This window comes from Dermochelys coriacea, chromosome 21, assembly GCF_009764565.3.
Source record: "Dermochelys coriacea isolate rDerCor1 chromosome 21, rDerCor1.pri.v4, whole genome shotgun sequence".
Lineage (NCBI taxonomy): Eukaryota > Metazoa > Chordata > Testudines > Dermochelyidae > Dermochelys > Dermochelys coriacea.
In genome coordinates, this window is record NC_050088.1 from 5413657 (window position 1) to 5430561 (window position 16905).

At 44.5% G+C, this 16905-nt stretch overlaps 1 protein-coding gene across 1 annotated transcript; it reads right to left on the reverse strand.

The window, feature by feature from the left end:
- Window positions 1-890: 890 nt before the first annotated feature.
- Window positions 891-6556, reverse strand: LOC119846528 (interleukin-20-like). Its single transcript, XM_038380331.2, has 5 exons — window positions 6365-6556; window positions 5588-5653; window positions 3101-3253; window positions 2550-2624; window positions 891-2443 (listed from the first exon to the last, which is right to left on the reverse strand). Exons 1-5 carry the CDS (start codon window positions 6521-6523, stop codon window positions 2366-2368), a joined length of 531 nt encoding a protein of 176 aa, XP_038236259.1. The 5' UTR covers window positions 6524-6556; the 3' UTR covers window positions 891-2365.
- Window positions 6557-16905: the final 10349 nt, after the last annotated feature.

Consider the following 16905-nt stretch of genomic DNA (forward strand, 5'->3'; position numbering starts at 1 on the left):
GAAAAAAAGTTTCTAGCCCTTATGATTTGAGTCAAAAGCTTGAAAACGTGAGACCTAAAGGTTCAAAACCCAGAAGGCAAATAAGAATCCAGCCTTCATTATTTTTCAAAGCATCATGGCTTTAAAAACAGTCTCATTGGGACTGCATGACTGGGTGCTCCACTCACTGCTAGGATGGAGTCTCCTCCTGGTGACTCTGTGGATTAGCTCGTCAGGTTGACACCCATTCCCACAGTCGCACACCGTCACTCCATCTCTCTCTCTGGTCCGCAGCCCCTCTCTCACCCCAGGAACCACAGCATCCTCTTCATGACTCTTCCCTTCAGCTGTCCTAGGCATCCTTCCCATTCACTGCCCAAGGTGCCACTCCTTCAGTGGCTGGTAGAGGAAACCAGGCCTCCCCTCTACTCCAGGTTCCAGTCCAGGGACTGTCAACTCAGCAGTTCTGGGCTTTGCACTCTGAGCCCTCATTTCTCCATCCCTGGACTGCTTGCTACCACTCCTGGTTCCCCCCATTTCTCTGGGAGTACCAGCTTCAAACCCTCCTCCCAGGGAGTGACTGCTGCCCCTGTCTGTTGCTAGCTTCCTGGCTTTATAGGCCACTTCTGTTCCTGCCCAGCTGAGCCTGCTGTCAATCAATTCCCTGCTCCCTGGTTCTACTTGGCCATCTTAACCTCTTTCTGTCTTGTGTGGGGTAGACACCCCACCACAGACTGACTCAGGAATTTTGAATGTGTGCGGCTGGCAATAGTGAATGTGTATCATCAAAGAAAACGTATCAAATAAGTCACAAACAGGAATCAGATATGTAATTGTTGGGAAGTTTCACAAACACAGAGCAGGCAGAATTAGCATAATTTCAAATAGTGTTTATTTAAGATGGAGTGCAATTGATCAGTACAATATATACTTATTGAGTGTCTTGCAGATAATATAATACATATGGGAAGAACACAGTTCTTTTTCTGTTTGAAAATAAATTATCTTACATAGAAAATGGTTTCACATGTAGAGAAACACAATGACACTAAGCATTATTTCAAGAGACAATAGTAATTATTTTGTGGTTTAAAAAGAAAAATTAGGGGACTGTGATGGGGCAAAGGGTTAATAGCAGCCCTTGGAGTGGCGGCACAGAACCCAGCCAATCAGAGGAAGGCTTAGAAGCAGCCAATCAGGGCCAGGCTGGACCCTATAAGAAGGGCTGCAGGGCAGAGAGGAGCTCAGTCTCCCCCGGAGCTTGAGGGAGAAGGACTGGCTGCCTATAGAGAGAAGTACCTGGGACAGAGCAGTGCTGGGCAGGGTCGGGGAGCAAGCAGAGCTCCAGCCTGGCTGGCTCCCAGAGTGAGGCCTGGATACACGGGCCGAGTAGGTGCTGGAGCTACAGGAAAGTGGCCCAGGGAAAGTAGATAGCGGCAGAGGGGAAGGAGAGGCAGTGAGTGGCTGCCAGCTATAGGGTCCCTGGGTCGGGGCCCAGAGTAGTGGGCGGGCCTTTCCCCCCACCCCTTTGCCCCACTGACTGCCGAAGTAAGTGGCCAGCCAAAGGACTGCAGTTTGCTCCTGAGCGAGGGGCTGAACTAGGGGCTGCAGTTCGCCACTGTGGCAAGAGGCCGGGTAAATGACTGCCAGTTCCCCCTGAAGGGGGGAGACAATGGAGTTGGGGTACAGCCAGAGGGTTGTGCGCTGAAGAGGACGCCAAGGTCTGGGAGTGATGCGGGTCCCCACAGACAGCAGTAATGGAGAGTGAGACACCACCAGAGGGGGGCACCCTGCTGCTGGACAGAACTAATTCCTAGAACAACCAGCAAGAGGCACTACGGTGGTGAGCACAACCCATTACAGGGACCAATCCTGCAAGCCTTCCCCAGGCTTTACTCTTGTTAGCTTCAATGGGAGTTCACTACCTGAGGGGTAAGATTGAGCCCTAGGGTTGTAAGCATCATTCTTTACTAATATCTAGACTGAAGTAGAGGTGTCCCAAGGTGTGCTCTGTGCTTTCCAAACACAAATGAAGATACAGTCCCTGTCCCAAAGAGCACACAATCTAAACAATTTCATTAAATTACTCAAGAGACTCATCTAACCACAACTAAAAAGAATAATTAAAAACTACCCTTAATAGCAGAGAAAGTCTTTCAAGGCTAATCAGGAATATAAGTGCTGTGATTTGAAAAACCACACGTGAGCTTGAAATAATTACTTCTTTACGCAAGACTATGTCTAAACATTTACGTTGCCAATTCAAGTCAATGGGAAGACCCCCAAAGAAAGCTGGATTAAGACCTTATTCCACACTCATCACATGGCAGCTGAACAGCTTTAAAGGACCTTTAAAAGTCGCATGTTGGTTATTGTATTCTGTTCTCTAACGAGCCTTCTCCATCCAGTCTAGTAGGATATCCAGCTCCCCAAGGGATTTCATTGCTGCAGAAGCAATGTTCAGCTGGAAGCAGATTGAAAGAAATATTTGGTAAATAATTATGGCAATTTGAAATGAGCAAAAAGGAATCCAAGTCTTTGCATTAGCAAATAAAGTCTGATCAATTTACCTGTCCATAATTGGTGAGAATTTGTTTATATTTCTCTATTGCTTCCTCTCCACAATCGCACACATTTTGTTCATTCTAGAAAAATGAGAGAGAATTCATTAGGCTTTTCTCCTTTAACAAGCTGTGGCTTTCTGATTAATATGGAGACTCTTTTATAGGCTAGCTCTTGCTAAACTGTGCAAAATACAGCATTCCCTTAAATCAGACTGCCTCATCTAAGGATGAAATTCACTCCTGTATCTAACGCGAGTCCAAGATCCCAATTAAATACTATTGTGCAGATTCAAATAGGAGCTATGTGGTGCAAGGATAAATCTCAAAGATTCCCAGTGATCAGAACATGTGAACAATTCTTTTCACGGTGTTTTGATGCTTCTGTTCTTTGTTGAAGCCCCTAGTGGTATGAACTCTCTTTTAAGCAAATTTTTTGGGACCTCAGGAAATGTTCTGGCTGATTTATTTAATCTATGCCAAGTTTGTTCATATCCCTCACCTTAACAGATTTAACATACATTTTAGAGATAACTGGGATTTATTGAAACCTGACATACACATTGTCTGAATTTCTTCTTGATGCTGAGGAAAGAATTGGCTATGCTGCTGATTTTCCGGTTGACATGAGAATCCTCAGTCTCACAGTGTTTGAAGACCTTGTCCACGTAGAATCTTAAAAGGTGATGGATGATGCAACATCTATCTGCAGACTTAAGAAAAATAGTATCTTTTTCTTTTTAAATGCTTTACACAGTGCTATAAAAAATTATAATCAGCAAGCACTTCACCCATCACTAAAATGCAGCCATCTTTGGTGCTGAACATGGCAGTTGAATGGATAATTTTTTAAAAAATTCTGTTTGATACACTTTGCTACAATGTTTACAATAGATTTGGGATAGATTTTCAAAAGAACTCAGCTCCCAAGAGGACTGTCCTAGGGTATCCCCTGCCTGGAGCGGCTCTCCTGTGGGCGGCCATGGCATGTCAGTCATGTCTGCCTCAGTTTCTCCATTCAGAGTCCCCAGTAGCTCTATGCAAGCTCTCTTGACACAAATGTACCCTCCTTGGGGCTGGTTTATAATGAGACATTAGGAAAACCATCCCAAATACAAGTCCCAAACACATGTAGTTCATTTCTCACCCCAGTGCAAACAATCATTAAGATCACCCGACATCTTGTCTCATGATGCCCCACATATCACACACCAGCACCTTTGACCATGCCCAGACTCTCCAGCCATCCTCCTCTGTCCTTGTACCAGGACAGCCACCCCAACCCTTCCTATTGGAGTGTTACTTCTACTCTTCCCAGTGGGAGCCCCCACAGCCTTTCTGCTGGGAGATCGTCTTTACCAGGGGAACATCCCTCACTCCCCTTGGCCCTTTCATGGCTCTTCTGGGCCCAGCTCTCTGATCCTGGAAACATCAGCTGGTAAGCTCCTCCACTGCTCCCCTGCCTTCTTTCCTTGGCTGTGGTTCAGAGTCAGCAGGCAACTCCCTCTGCTGCTCCTCCTGCCTTCAGCCTTCTCCAGTCCTGCCTCTCTGGCTTGGGGACACCAATCTGCAAATGCCTCTTACTGTCTCCTGCCTTCTGCTTTCTCCCAGCTCCTAAGCATACAGTGTCTGTGGCAGATCTCACCTGCCCCCTGACTCCCACTCAGGCAGCTCTGATTCAGCAGGTCTCTCCTACTTATTGGGTCTCCCTGTCTCTAGTTTGCCCTAGTCTTTTATAGCCCCCAGGTGCTGCCTTGCCCTCCTAATTGGCCAATGAAATCACCTGTCCTGGCACAGGGGAACTGGACTGACTTCATTCATGGGGGATGGTGTGGTGGGGACATAGCCGCTCTGTGACAAGGACCCACCTAAACAAGTTACCTGACTTTCAAAAATGAACAACAAGAGCTGTTGGGTGCTGAGGACTTTTGAAAATACATCCTTTCATTGCTGCAATGGAGCTTGGGGGAAACACAAACTTTAAAATCTCCCAGCAAGTGAAGAATGCACATGAAGAGTACGACTGAAATTGGTAGGGAAATGTAGGTGTGAAGAAGGTTATTACTCAAGCTGGAAAGTTGCCAGGATTATCATCCATACCGATTAGGAAAAGTTCTACAGGATGTTAATATCAACAAGCAGCCAAGAACTTGGCTACATGTCTCTTCCAAAAGATGATACCTCCAGCTGTACAACACCTTCTAACACGCCTGAGACCATCTACTAAGTTATCAGCACCAACCCCTTCCTGAAGCACCTCTGAGTTCCTGAGTAGTCTTCCATCCCAAGGCTGATCAAGCCTGAGGCTCCTTCCCTTGTGGGAGCTGAAGAGAATCTCACCCAAAGAGATACAACTACAGTAATATATGGAGCAAAATGGTTTTGTCCCCTGTTCATTATCAAATACTATCAACATGAAATCTTGTTTTCAAAAGAGCTGGCTACAGAAGCAGGGAGTCATCTATCTTAATTCATGTAATCAGCCCATATTAGTCCACTTAGCTATGTCTATGTATTCATACTATAGCTGCGTGGGAACCAGAATTTCTGCTTCAAGGTAAATTCTGCAGTTTTGAAATTTGTTTTATTCTGAATCAGAACAAAATGTTCAATGTCTAAATTTCTTGTGAAACAAAATTAAAAAAAACTGTTTCAGGTCAATCAAAATGTTTCATTTCAATTTCAGCTTTTCTATTTTAAAATATTTTAGAACGTAAAATAATATAAATTTTGAAATAAAAATATGTTCTGAAACAAACAAACAAACAAAAATCAAAATATTCTGTTCCAAAAAGGTCACTTTGTTTTGATTTTTCTTTTTCTAAATAAAATTTTGTTGAAATCTACACATTGCCATGGAAAATGTCTGAGTTGACAAAACACTGTTTTCTGATGGAAAGATGTTCCATTGGAGCCTTTCAATCAGTGCTAATTCACACCTTTGTGGAATTTTACAGTCAGCCTTGAGTAATGGCCCACTTAAAATTATTTGTAAAGGATCAATTCAGCAAAGAAAAGTTGTATGGAGAGGCAATAATGATACCTACATTGAAATTGTGCAGAGAGTACGGGTATGACAAAATGCTTATGGTTCGGATGGCATCTTTGGCTTGCTAAAAGGAAAAAGAAAAATACAATGATGTTAATGCATATCAGCTACCAGGATGTTTAGACGCTAATGCATACAGCATATAAACAGAGCTTTTCTTCTTAAAAACTGAAAGTGAATTACATGTTGGTGAAAGCTCCCAGACTGATGATCTCTGGAGAGTGAAATCTGCTTGAAAAACAGGTTCAGCATGCAAGCTTCCCCCTAACTGCCTCATCAGCACATCTCATCCCTGCCTTGGAGGGACCAGTCGGGAGAGGAAGAGGTCAGTCTCCGAGGCTCATTCTGTCCTTGGTCACTTTGTGGTGTGTGGCTGCTTTTGTTTTTTAAACTCACAAGGAACTGAACTGAGAACCATCAAAACTCATTTCACAGATAGGTCACTTGAGAGACATCAGATGGGGACAGCTTTGGGGGCCTGATTCTCCATTACTCTGCACCTCATGTTGGCATTTACACCAGTGTAAAGTGGATGTAAAGTGCTCACACAGCTGAACAGTAGCATTAGACACCCACTTTGCACTCACAAGGTGAGGTAAATGACTGCACAAGGTGTGGAACAAGGAAGAATCTGGCCTGGGTCACTACTAAAGCTCCATATCGCAATCTCCTGAGCCCCCCAGTCCCCAGATAACTGACTTTAAAGAGATATTGATTGGTCAAACCATGACTGTACAGGCCTTTCTACAGCTACAGCACACGGGGCAATACTTACAATGGTTGCTTTGATCGCTCGGAAACTGGCTCTAATTTCGTTAACATTCATTGAAATCGTGCAAGGTCCAAATTGCAAGATTTTGTTCCCAGTTGTTGGTGTCAAATACATCCAGCACATTGTAGAAAGGAGGCAGAAGGAAAGGCAGGAGATCTTCATATTGCTGCAGAATTAGAAAGCTCTGACTGGCTGGGATAGCTGATCAACGAGGAGAAAATATTTCTTCATTATCCTTCATCTACACAATTTAAAAAATACACTCTCCAACTCTTAGGGTTTTGTACTAGGGTGAACTCCTGCCCCCCTCACCACGCAAGTCAACAGCAAAACTCCACTGGGCATCTCTGGGACAGGATTGCAGCCCTGATCCCCCTTCAGCATACTATCTGAACAGGAGCATACTTAGGAGTGGTTTTTAATTTTAAAATCTACCCCTAAAAACAATTAGGCAAGCCACTAGTCCTTCTGAAGGCACGTTTACGTGAACACTTCCAGTTTTCACATTTTTCAGTATCTACGTGAAAAAAGTATATTTGGTGGACAGGAAAGGAAATACAAGTGTATATTAGATAAATACGTGTTACAGATTTATCATATAGCATGAGTGCATCTATATGCATAATATATATAATATATTACATATAGTACAGATGTGAATATTTATAAATGCTATTACATATGTGTGTGTATACATATATATGCTTTATATACACACATACATACACACTGTATTATCTAGAGAGCTGGTTAAAAATTTTTAAAACAACAATTTTTTTTTCAGTGAGAAATGGCTTTTCAAAGGCAATGCCCATTTTTGTGAAAAAAATATTTCCTATAATTTTTAAAAATTTGATTTTGATTAAATGAAAGTAAATTGAAATGTTCATTTCATTTATTTCCAAGTAGAAAATTTTTGTTTTTTGCAGTTCTTGGGGTTTGGTTTGGTTTTATTTATTCATTAGTGTTTCCTTCCTTTTCTTCTGTTTTCCCCCCATTTCTTTCTTTTTCCCCTCAGAGGGGAGAGAAGGAAAACCAAAACTGAAATAAAACAAATTTTGATTTGAAATTTGCCAAAACAAAAAAAACTTTCCTTTTGATTTGTTCAGTCCAAAAATTGAAAATATCCATAATTTATTTGAAATGAAACAAAAAAAAGTCTTCTCAAACAAAATTTTTCATGGAAAAGTGCATGTAGCCCTAATTACATATTCCAAACTGTTTTGAACTTAAAAGCAGCTGGATTGGAGGCAATTGCCAGGAAATTTTCCCCAGACTGATAGTCGTGCTGAAACCAAGAATGGATAGTTGCATCCAAAAGAGATTTTTTTTCCCCCTCAGAAAATTAGGAGCAACTGAAAGTATTGGGTTATCACAAAAATAGTTCTGATACCTTAACTATAGTTTTGATATCACTGAAAATTAGCTTGTTTATTAACAAAATCTCATAGATATCTAGGCATGTGTATGTATATAAACATGGATATACACATATACCTATGCAGAGTGTGTGAATATAAATATATTAATTGTAGATAGGTACAACTGATGGATTGGCTGCATAGATATACAAATATATTGGTGCCTTACCTTATTCTACAATACGCATTCGCTTCCTTCTTGATGTGCTGTCTCACCTGGTGAGTGCTGATCATTTTTATGGAGGAGTAGGGAGGAAACACCTCTGGATCAACTTTTGGGATTCTTCCCACTTTTCTCATTACTTGATTTCCCTTCCTAATTTTATGACTTAATTGGCTAATAAAAGGGGCCAAGTTTCTCTCCCACGGGTGTTATTCCTGCACATGGGAGTGGAGAGTCTTGGAGTTTCCTTTGTCCTTTGTGGAGGAGAGGCAGGGCTTTGCACAGGTGTTGCATCAAATTACCTGCAGATTGTACAGGATCTGATGGAGTCCGGGGGCTGACAGCACCCATCCCTTTCCCCTTCCTCTGGCTTCCTCCTGTCTTGGAGGAATAGTGCTGCCAGGGGCTTTCTGGAAAAAGGCTTCCCCTGGACTCCTTTAGGGGACAAGGAGTTTGTGTGTGGGATGGAGCTTCACAGCAGAGATATGAAGCAGAGCTGAAACTGCTGAAGGCTGGAGCTTCTGATGTCATGGCGAGATTGCTGCCCCCAGCAACTCTTCATTTTGCTGTGTAGGTCACAGTGGTCATGTGATGCACAGGGGGGCTTCACTCACTGCTATAAGGGATCCCTTGCCCTCAGATTTGCAGGCCAAATGGACAGACAATGGGATGCCCGACAGCAGCTTCCTTGCCTCACTCAGGGTATGTTTACACTGAAGATGGAGGCGTCATTTCCAACCAGGGTACATATAGCTGCACTAGTTCTGATCAAGCTCGTATGCTAAAAATAGGAGTGTGGCTGCAGCTGCACAGGTGACGGGAGGGACTAGCTGTCCCCGAGGTATGTACATAGGGTCTTGGACTGAATTGTGCTCGGGACGGCTAACCCATCCCACCACCTGTGCAGCCACAGCTACTCTGCTATTTTTAGTACACTAGCTCACTCAGAGCCAGCACGGGTACCTTTACTCAAGCTGGAAATGACCGCTCCTGCTCCAGCATAGACTTACCCCTAGGATCCATTTGCATTTCATTATCACCCAGCGAGGGGAAATTTCCAGATCCACAGTGAGGCCAGAATTTTCAGAAGAACTCAGCTCCCATTTAGGCACTGGAATAAGTGGTCCGGTTTTTGGGCAAGCCAGCCCTTTGGGTGCCTGCTCTGTACAACCCAAAGTTACCCACATATGTGTAATTATTCCTGGGTCATTTTTTTTTCTAGAATCAGAGTTAGAGTTCTGGTCACATCAGCCAAGGGAAAATCCACCCACTTCTTAGAAAACCTTCCAATCCAGCAGCATCAATGCAATTTTTGCCACAAGCAGAGATTAATTTGGTGACATCTGCCTTAAACAACCACCCAGTGGCAAATAGTGGCTGTCTTTAGGAGAGAGCCATCTTTAGATTTAGGGCCCTACCAAATTCACAGTCCATTTTGGTCAATTTCATGGTCATAGGATTTTAAAAATTGTAAATTTCATGATTTCAGTTATTTAAATCTGAAATTTTACGATGTTGTAACTGTAGGGGTCCTTACACAAAAGGGGGCTGTGGGGAGTTGAGAAGGTTATTGAAAAGGGGGGTCTCAGTATTGTCACCCTTACTCCTGCACTGCTGCTGGTGGTGGTGCTGCCTTCAGAACTGCAGGGCTGGAGAGCGGTGGCTGCTGGTCAGGAGCCTAGTTCTGAAGCCAGTGCCACCGCCAGCAGCAGTGCAGTAGTAAGGATGGCATGGTATGGTATTGCCACCCTTACTTCTGCACTGCTGCCTTCAGAGCGAGGCTCCTGGCCAGCAGCCACTGCTCTCTTGCCACTCAGCTCTGAAGACAGCAGCGCAGAAGTAAGGGTGGCAATAACCTGACCCCCCTACAAGAACCTTGCAACCCACTGTCACAAACCCCTTTTGGGTCAGGACCCCTAGTTTGAGAAACGCTGGTCTCCCCTGTGAAATCTATGTAGTATAGGGTAAAAGTACAAAAAAGACCAGATTTCATGGGGGAAATCAGATTTCATGGTCCGTGATGTGTTTTTCAATATTTTTAAAGAGTGCTGTCCTGTGTGAATTGATGCCTAAATACTGATTTCACTGTATTCATTGGGAACCAAATATTGAGCTCCTTACTCAAGTTTGACTCAATCCTTAAATTTTGCAAGAGTTTTGCCTGAGTAAGGACTGAGTGAAAGCTGAGTAAGCAGTTCTGAGTGTGGCCTTACATCAGACGATTTATTAACCGCTATGGAAATCTAATTGTTCATCACTTTATTGTAAGCCATTTGAATATTTGTCTTAGGTCCATGATGCAGAAGTAGAGAGACATGATGCAAGATGCACCGGACAGTTATAGACCTGGAAATATCCATTTGGTCATCAGATTGAAAATTCCATGATGTGGAAACACAGTGACTCAGTAGGGTTTGCTGGGCACTCAGTACAGAACAAATGTCTTTGAAGGAGCAGAAATTCACAGAATCAAAGGAGTTGGAAGCAGACAAGCCAGTTAGCTCACCCAGGCTGTTCCCCAAGGGTCAGAGCACAATTGATCCCTATACTGTAATCTAAAGGACTCAGAGCTTTAAACATCTCAGAAGAAGACCTTTCACTTGGGAGATGTCATGCAATTAAAGCTGGAATAACACACTGTACAAGGCAGGACAATATCTAACTCAGTGACTACTAATTTCCAGGGGGTGATTAAGGATTTGGTTCCTCCTATAAAAGCCCCCTAAATGATTTGGGACCTGCCTAACTTGAGACTGTTTCCTTCTGCCTTATGTGGAAGATAATAAAGACCTCAATAGTGACAGAGGGGGATTTGGGGAGGGAGCAAGTGCCATGGAGCTGAATCAAGCAAGGAATCCATGATCGAGACTAATGATGGTTATGACTAGGACCACTGGAAATGGACAATTCTCTCTTGGCACCCATAGACATGCCCAGCCTCCCCTAAGGGTAGGTCTACATAGCATCTTGCAGCCCGCAAGAGCGAACCTCCCAGCCCGGGTCAACAGACTCAGGCTAGTGCTCTAAACACAGCTGTATCGACAGCTATTTGGTATTGCAGCTTGGGCTGGAGCTCGGTTTATAGATTCATAGATTCCAAGGCCAAAAGGGGCCATTGTGATCATCTAGCCTGACCTTCAGTATCCCAGGACCTGGGTGAGTAATTTTTTGGATGAGCAAATTAAAGCTCTTCAGTATTTTCATCAACATGGTAGGATTAAACAAGTAGATTTTGTCCCCAGGCTGGTAAATTCTCATGACAAACATACAAGGCTGACTTACACCCATTGTGATGTTAGGCATCCAAGTCTTCCACCAAGTGCCTGGCACAAGCCTAGCTAACTCTTCTACCAAGTGCTGTTCAAGACGGTGTAGATGGAAACACAGAATAGGAGTTACAGCTGAGATCACCACCAATCCACATAATCAGTGCCTCTCACTATCTCTGTTATTCTGCATGATAAGGAAAAACAGTTAGTGCAACTAGAAGCGGAAATAAATCTGAAGCAGGTTGTGATTTCCCCTTACGGAGGTGCTGGAAAGATTCCTTGTAGCCTAAAGCATTGTTGCACAGTGCACTCCTCCCTAGGTTACTGGCGGCTGCCTGGCAAATGTAATGGAAATATATGTTCCACTTGGAGGAAGGGAATAGGAACTTGCTAAGTCCACCTGATCAAATGAGTTTCCCCATAAGCCCCCCAGCTCTCCCAAACCACTCCCAAATCCCAGTAAGGAAATAAAGAGGGAAGGGTTACTCAATAATTATGTAAATTGTGGATGAGAAGATGGGAAATTTCAAACAGGAATTGACTATTCAAAAAGCAATTAGGTTAAGTGCTAATAAAAGAAAAGCATTAGTGGGTCCACTAAACACTGGACAGGCAGGCAGAGGAAGGACAGTCCAGCAATTAGAGCACTAACCTGGGACACCAGAGATCAAGATCCAATTCCCTTCTCCACCAGAGACTTCCTTTGTGACCTTGGGCAAGTCACTTAGCCTCTCTCTACCTTAGTTCCCCACCTGTAAAAGATCATATCTCACAGACATGTTATCTGCATAAATACATTACAAGACTGTATGGTGCTCAGATACTATGGTGAGGTGATGGGGGCCATATAAGTACCTGAAATATAGACAGACACACAAAAAGTTTGCTAATATTTCATTAAGAGTGGATAAATCTGATACAAATGTAAGAAACTTACAAGCAAAGATAACTGAGCCAGGCTCATCCTATGGGGGTCTCAATATTGTAGAGATGGCTGCAATTTTTCAAATGCAACTTTTTTTTCCCCAATCAAAAACAGAAAAATGCATCAAAATATTTTCAGAGGTTCATGTTTGGCACACACACACAAAAAAAAGTCATGGCTTTCTTCCCAAAATTTGAATACAAAACGTTATTGAAAGTGTTCTAGAAATGGTTACTGAAGACCAGGTCTTGGGCAAATGAAATTTTTCTACAAAATTTTCAATTACATTACATAGAATATACAAACATTTTCCAAAAAAAAGTGTCAATAACCTGGAAAATGGGTCCATTTCAAACTCTCTGTAATGGAAAAAACTTCAAAATGTCAACTTTTTTGTGAGGAATAGGGTTTCCTCTTTCACTCTGCTCTGCTAGTCTGCATTTGATAAACTCCTAAATGGATGTCCAATAACCATAACAGCAAGAATCATCCACTTTCATCTGCAGCTGGCTGGATAATTGCGCCCCAACCTAACAGAGATACCTTGCCTTGGTGATCCATGCATTGGTGACATCCGGGGGCTTGGTTATCGCAACTCCTCAGATTGAGAGATAAAGCTCACCTGCCTGAAGAATATACAGCTGGCAGAAAATGCAGCAGCGAGGGCTGGTCCGAAGAGGCTGAGTACTTTCTGTGCAAAATGTTGAATGAAGTTTTCCCTGGACATTTTCAAATTTTTCATCAAAATAAATTAAACAAAAAAAATTTCAATTTAATCTGAATCAAAATGTAAATTGTTCAGGGTTTCTTTTGGGTGGAAAATGGAGGGAAGGTAAGGGAAAAGGGGATTAAAAATCAAAAATGTAATTGCAAGGAAACAAAACATTTCAAAATAAAAATAGCTGTATTTTAATGAAAAACTGATTTTTTTAAATACAATTTAGAAAGCCATTTTTTTGTCCAAAATGTTGAAAAAAAAAAAAAAGACTACCCCTCTGCTTCGCAACACAGGTTGCTATGAATGCAGCCGTCCGACTCCTGTTCTCTACTCTCTGCACGGTTCCCCAATCCCCTGTGGGTGCAGAGTCCATTTCTAGGATGCATTCCTGACATTCAAAGCCCTAGTTCCCTGAGATATGTCCTTTCCCTCATAGCGGTGACCTCCCATGACAGCTGTATTCTGCTGGAACAATGAAACACTCAAACTGGGAGGGCTGGTGAGTGCAAGAGACACAACGTTCTCAGGTGCTGGACCTTGACTATGGAAGTCTCTTTGGCAAGAGATAGGAATGTTCATCACTTCAGAACTAAGGCCTGGTCTACACTACAAAGTTAGGTCGACATAAGCCACTTTAGGTTGATTTAATAATGTGTCTACACTACCGAGTCCCTTCCGCTGACTTAAGTGCCTTTAACGTCAACTTCTGTACTCCATCTTCATGAGAGGCGTTGCGCTTGACATCCACAGGTCGACATGGGGATAATTTAAACATTGCGTTTTGTACTTCAAATGAATTGGCCTCTAGGAGGTGTCCCACAGTGCTGCACTGTGACTGCTCTGGAGAGTACTTTCAACTCCACTGCAGGTCAGCCAGGTACACAGGAAACAGCCGCTTCCCTGTTAAAACCCCGGGAACTTTAGAATTTTCATTTTCTGTTTGATCAGCGTGGAGAGCTCACCAGCCCATGGAGCTGATCATGGAGACTCGAGGCCGCAAACGTGCTCCAGCATGGAGTACACAGGAGGTGCTGGATCTTATTGCTATGTGGGGAGAACACATAGGCTCCAGCTTCCTTTGGGCCTGGTGGGTGCTCAACCCCCCACTCTGCCCCAGGCCCTGCCCCCATCTGTCCCCTTCCCCCAAGCCCTCACCCCCACGCTGCCTCTTCCCGCCCAGTTCTGCTCCCTCCCCATAGTGCACCCTGTCCCAGCTCCTTCCCCTTCCTCCCAGAGCCTCCTGCACATTGCAAAACAGCTGATTGTGGCAGAGAGTAGGCGTTGGGAGGAAGCGGGAGGAGTTGATCAGCAGGGCCGCCGGCAGGCGGGAGGAGGGGAGCTGGATGCCTGTGGGTGCTAAGTACCCACTAATTTTTTTCCAGCGCTGCAGCACCCACACAGTTGGTGCCTATGGGAGAAGAGTCTCTGCAGGCAGAGCTCCAATCCAGCAGAAGAAACGCTGACATCTATGCCAAGATTGTGCGGGCCATAGGGGAGAAGGTCTACATCATCAGGGACATGCAGCAATGCCGCGTGAAAATAAAGGAGCTTGGACAAGCATACCAGAAGACAAGGGAGGCGAACAGTCATTCTGGTTCTGCCCCACAGACATGCTGTTTTTATGAGGAGCTGCAAGGGATTCTCGGCAGTGACCCCACCACTACCCCAAAACGCTCTGTGGCTACCTCCCAGGAGCCCTGGGTGACCTCGAGCAACAATGAGGAGGAGGAGACGGAGGAGGAGGAGGAGAATGTGAGGCAGGCAAGTGGAGGATCCATTTTCCCCAACAGCCAAGAACTGTTTTTAACCCGGGAGCCCATCCCTTCACAGGACCAATTGCCGGCACAGCATGATGCAGGGGAAGGCACCTCTGGTGCGTACACATTTCCAGTCAAACCGTAGGGGTTACATGCTATTATTTTTAATGTTTAATTTGAACAAAAAAGTTGGTGTAGTGGGTATCGGTGGCCACTCCAGCTATGCAGAGGGTGCTCTCTGAAAAAGCCTGTTTATGTGCACAGGGATGGCCCTGGAATCTTCCATGGAGATCTCTAGGAAGCTTTCATGGAGGTACTCTGCAATCCTTTGCGGAAGGTTTACGGGAAGGGCTGCTTTGTTTCATCCACCACGGTACGACACTTTCCCGTGCCGCTCCAGTATTAATTCATCTGGCATCATTGCAGCACACAGCATTGCAGCATAAAGACCAGGTTTGTACCCAGATGCTTGCAGAATCTGCTCCCTTTCCGCCTCCATTACCCTCAGGAGAGTGATCTCGCATATGGCCACCTAGGGGAAATGGGGGAAGTTTTCTATGCTAGCCCTTAAACTGCAAACAATTCAACAAGTAATTCACCCCTGTTTGGTGAAATCTGGGACACACAACCATAATTTCCCAAGTGTGCCATGGGTGTGGTTGGAAGGGATCACCGAGCATTGCAAACAGCATTTTAAAAAAAAGGGGGTGGGGGGACGGCTTCCTGTTTGTCTCTCTTCCTTACCCCAACCCTGTGCTGCTTTTGTAAAAAACAAACTATTTGGGGGGCTTTACCCTGGTGCCTGTCCTCAAGCACCATCCAGGTTGCTAGGGGACAGGGGGCTTTTCTCAAGTTCCAACCAGTGATCTCAAGGATGTTTTCACAAAAGAAGCAGCACAAGACCTCTTGCCCATGCCTCGTGGCCTTACCCACCATGGCTGGAGCAGCAAACTGACTCTTGCAATAGTCTTCAGTTGTGATTACATTGTGGCTTGCAGGGAAGCGCAGTGAGGGATTTTTTTTAAATAAAAAAAATTAACCTTGCACCCAAAACAATATATATGCACTGTCAGGGCTACCCTTGTGCTTCGTATTCCTTGCAGCTGAAACCTTGTCTGCCAGCGCATCCTCCACACGGGGACAGAGACTTTCCCAGATTAGAAGTCAGAAGAAGAATACTTGGGAGGACATGTTCAATGAGTTAATGCACGCCTCCGAGAGTGACAAGATGGAGCTCAGCGCATGGAGGATTACACTGTCTGAGAACCTGGACATGGACAGTGAGGACAGGAGAGCATGCAGGGAACATGGGTGTGCCACGGAGAAGAGATGCTGTGGAATATGAAGGAGCAATCAGACATGTTGAGGCATCTGGTTGAGGATCAAGAATGGCAGCTGGATGAGACAGACTCTCTGCAGCCAGTGGTGAACCTGCTGCCATCATCGCCCACTTCTACATCTTCCTCCCCCAAACGTCCTATGAGGCGGGATGGGGGGGAGGTTTGGTATCCCTTGCACTCAACACCAAGGGGGGTGCAAGGAATGGAAGGTGCCCATTCCCACATCTTTGATTGCTACCGCAGTGCATCTGTAAGCAAGCTGTCCTTGTTCCCTCCCACCACCACCCCCTGACCAGTGTTATCAGCCCTTTTGACCCAGATTATCTTACTTTTCTTTGCTGTCTCTGTGTGTTTGTGAGCATAATACAACTTAAAGGATAGAGGAGAAAAGGCTTTTTATTCATTCAACACACAGTGATCAGTGGGGGTGGAGTTTACAGGGGAGAAAATGCAATGAAAGGGACAGTTTGGTAATGAACAACACAGATAAGTGTCGCATTACTGTGGATCATCGCTGAAACTGGTTTTCAAAGCCTCACGGAAATGCAGAGTCCCTCAATGTGCTCTTCTTATTGCCCTGGTGTCTGGCTCCTCAAAATTGGCTGCCAGCTGATCTGCCTCAACCCCCTACCCCACTGGAAACTTTTCTCCCTTTGTTTCACAGATACCTGTATTATGGAGCACACAGTAGGCAGCAATAGCAATGGGGATATTGCTTTCACTGAGGTCTATCCTAGTAAACAAACAATGACAGCGACCTTTTAAATGTCCAAAGGCACATTCTATCACCATTCTGCACTTGCTCAGCCTATGGCTGAGCCCGTCCTTACTGATGTCCAGGCTGCCTGTGAACGGCTTCATGAGCCATGGGAGCAAGGGGGAGGCTGGGTCTCCCAGGATCACGATTGGCATTTCAACATCACCAGTGGTTATTTTGCAGTCTGGAGAGAA

What these genes read in the sequence shown, in the direction of transcription:
- LOC119846528 (XM_038380331.2), bottom strand. Translation starts at nt 6,523, where the DNA reads ATGAAGATCTCCTGCCTTTCCTTCTGCCTCCTTTCTACAATGTGCTGG. An exon ending in GAGCGATCAAAGCAACCATT is followed by an intron (nt 5,654 to 6,364) that starts GTAAGTATTGCC and finishes TTTTCCTTTTAG; the next exon opens with CAAGCCAAAGATGCCATCCG. An exon ending in TTCTCACCAATTATGGACAG is followed by an intron (nt 2,444 to 2,549) that starts GTAAATTGATCA and finishes ATCTGCTTCCAG; the next exon opens with CTGAACATTGCTTCTGCAGC.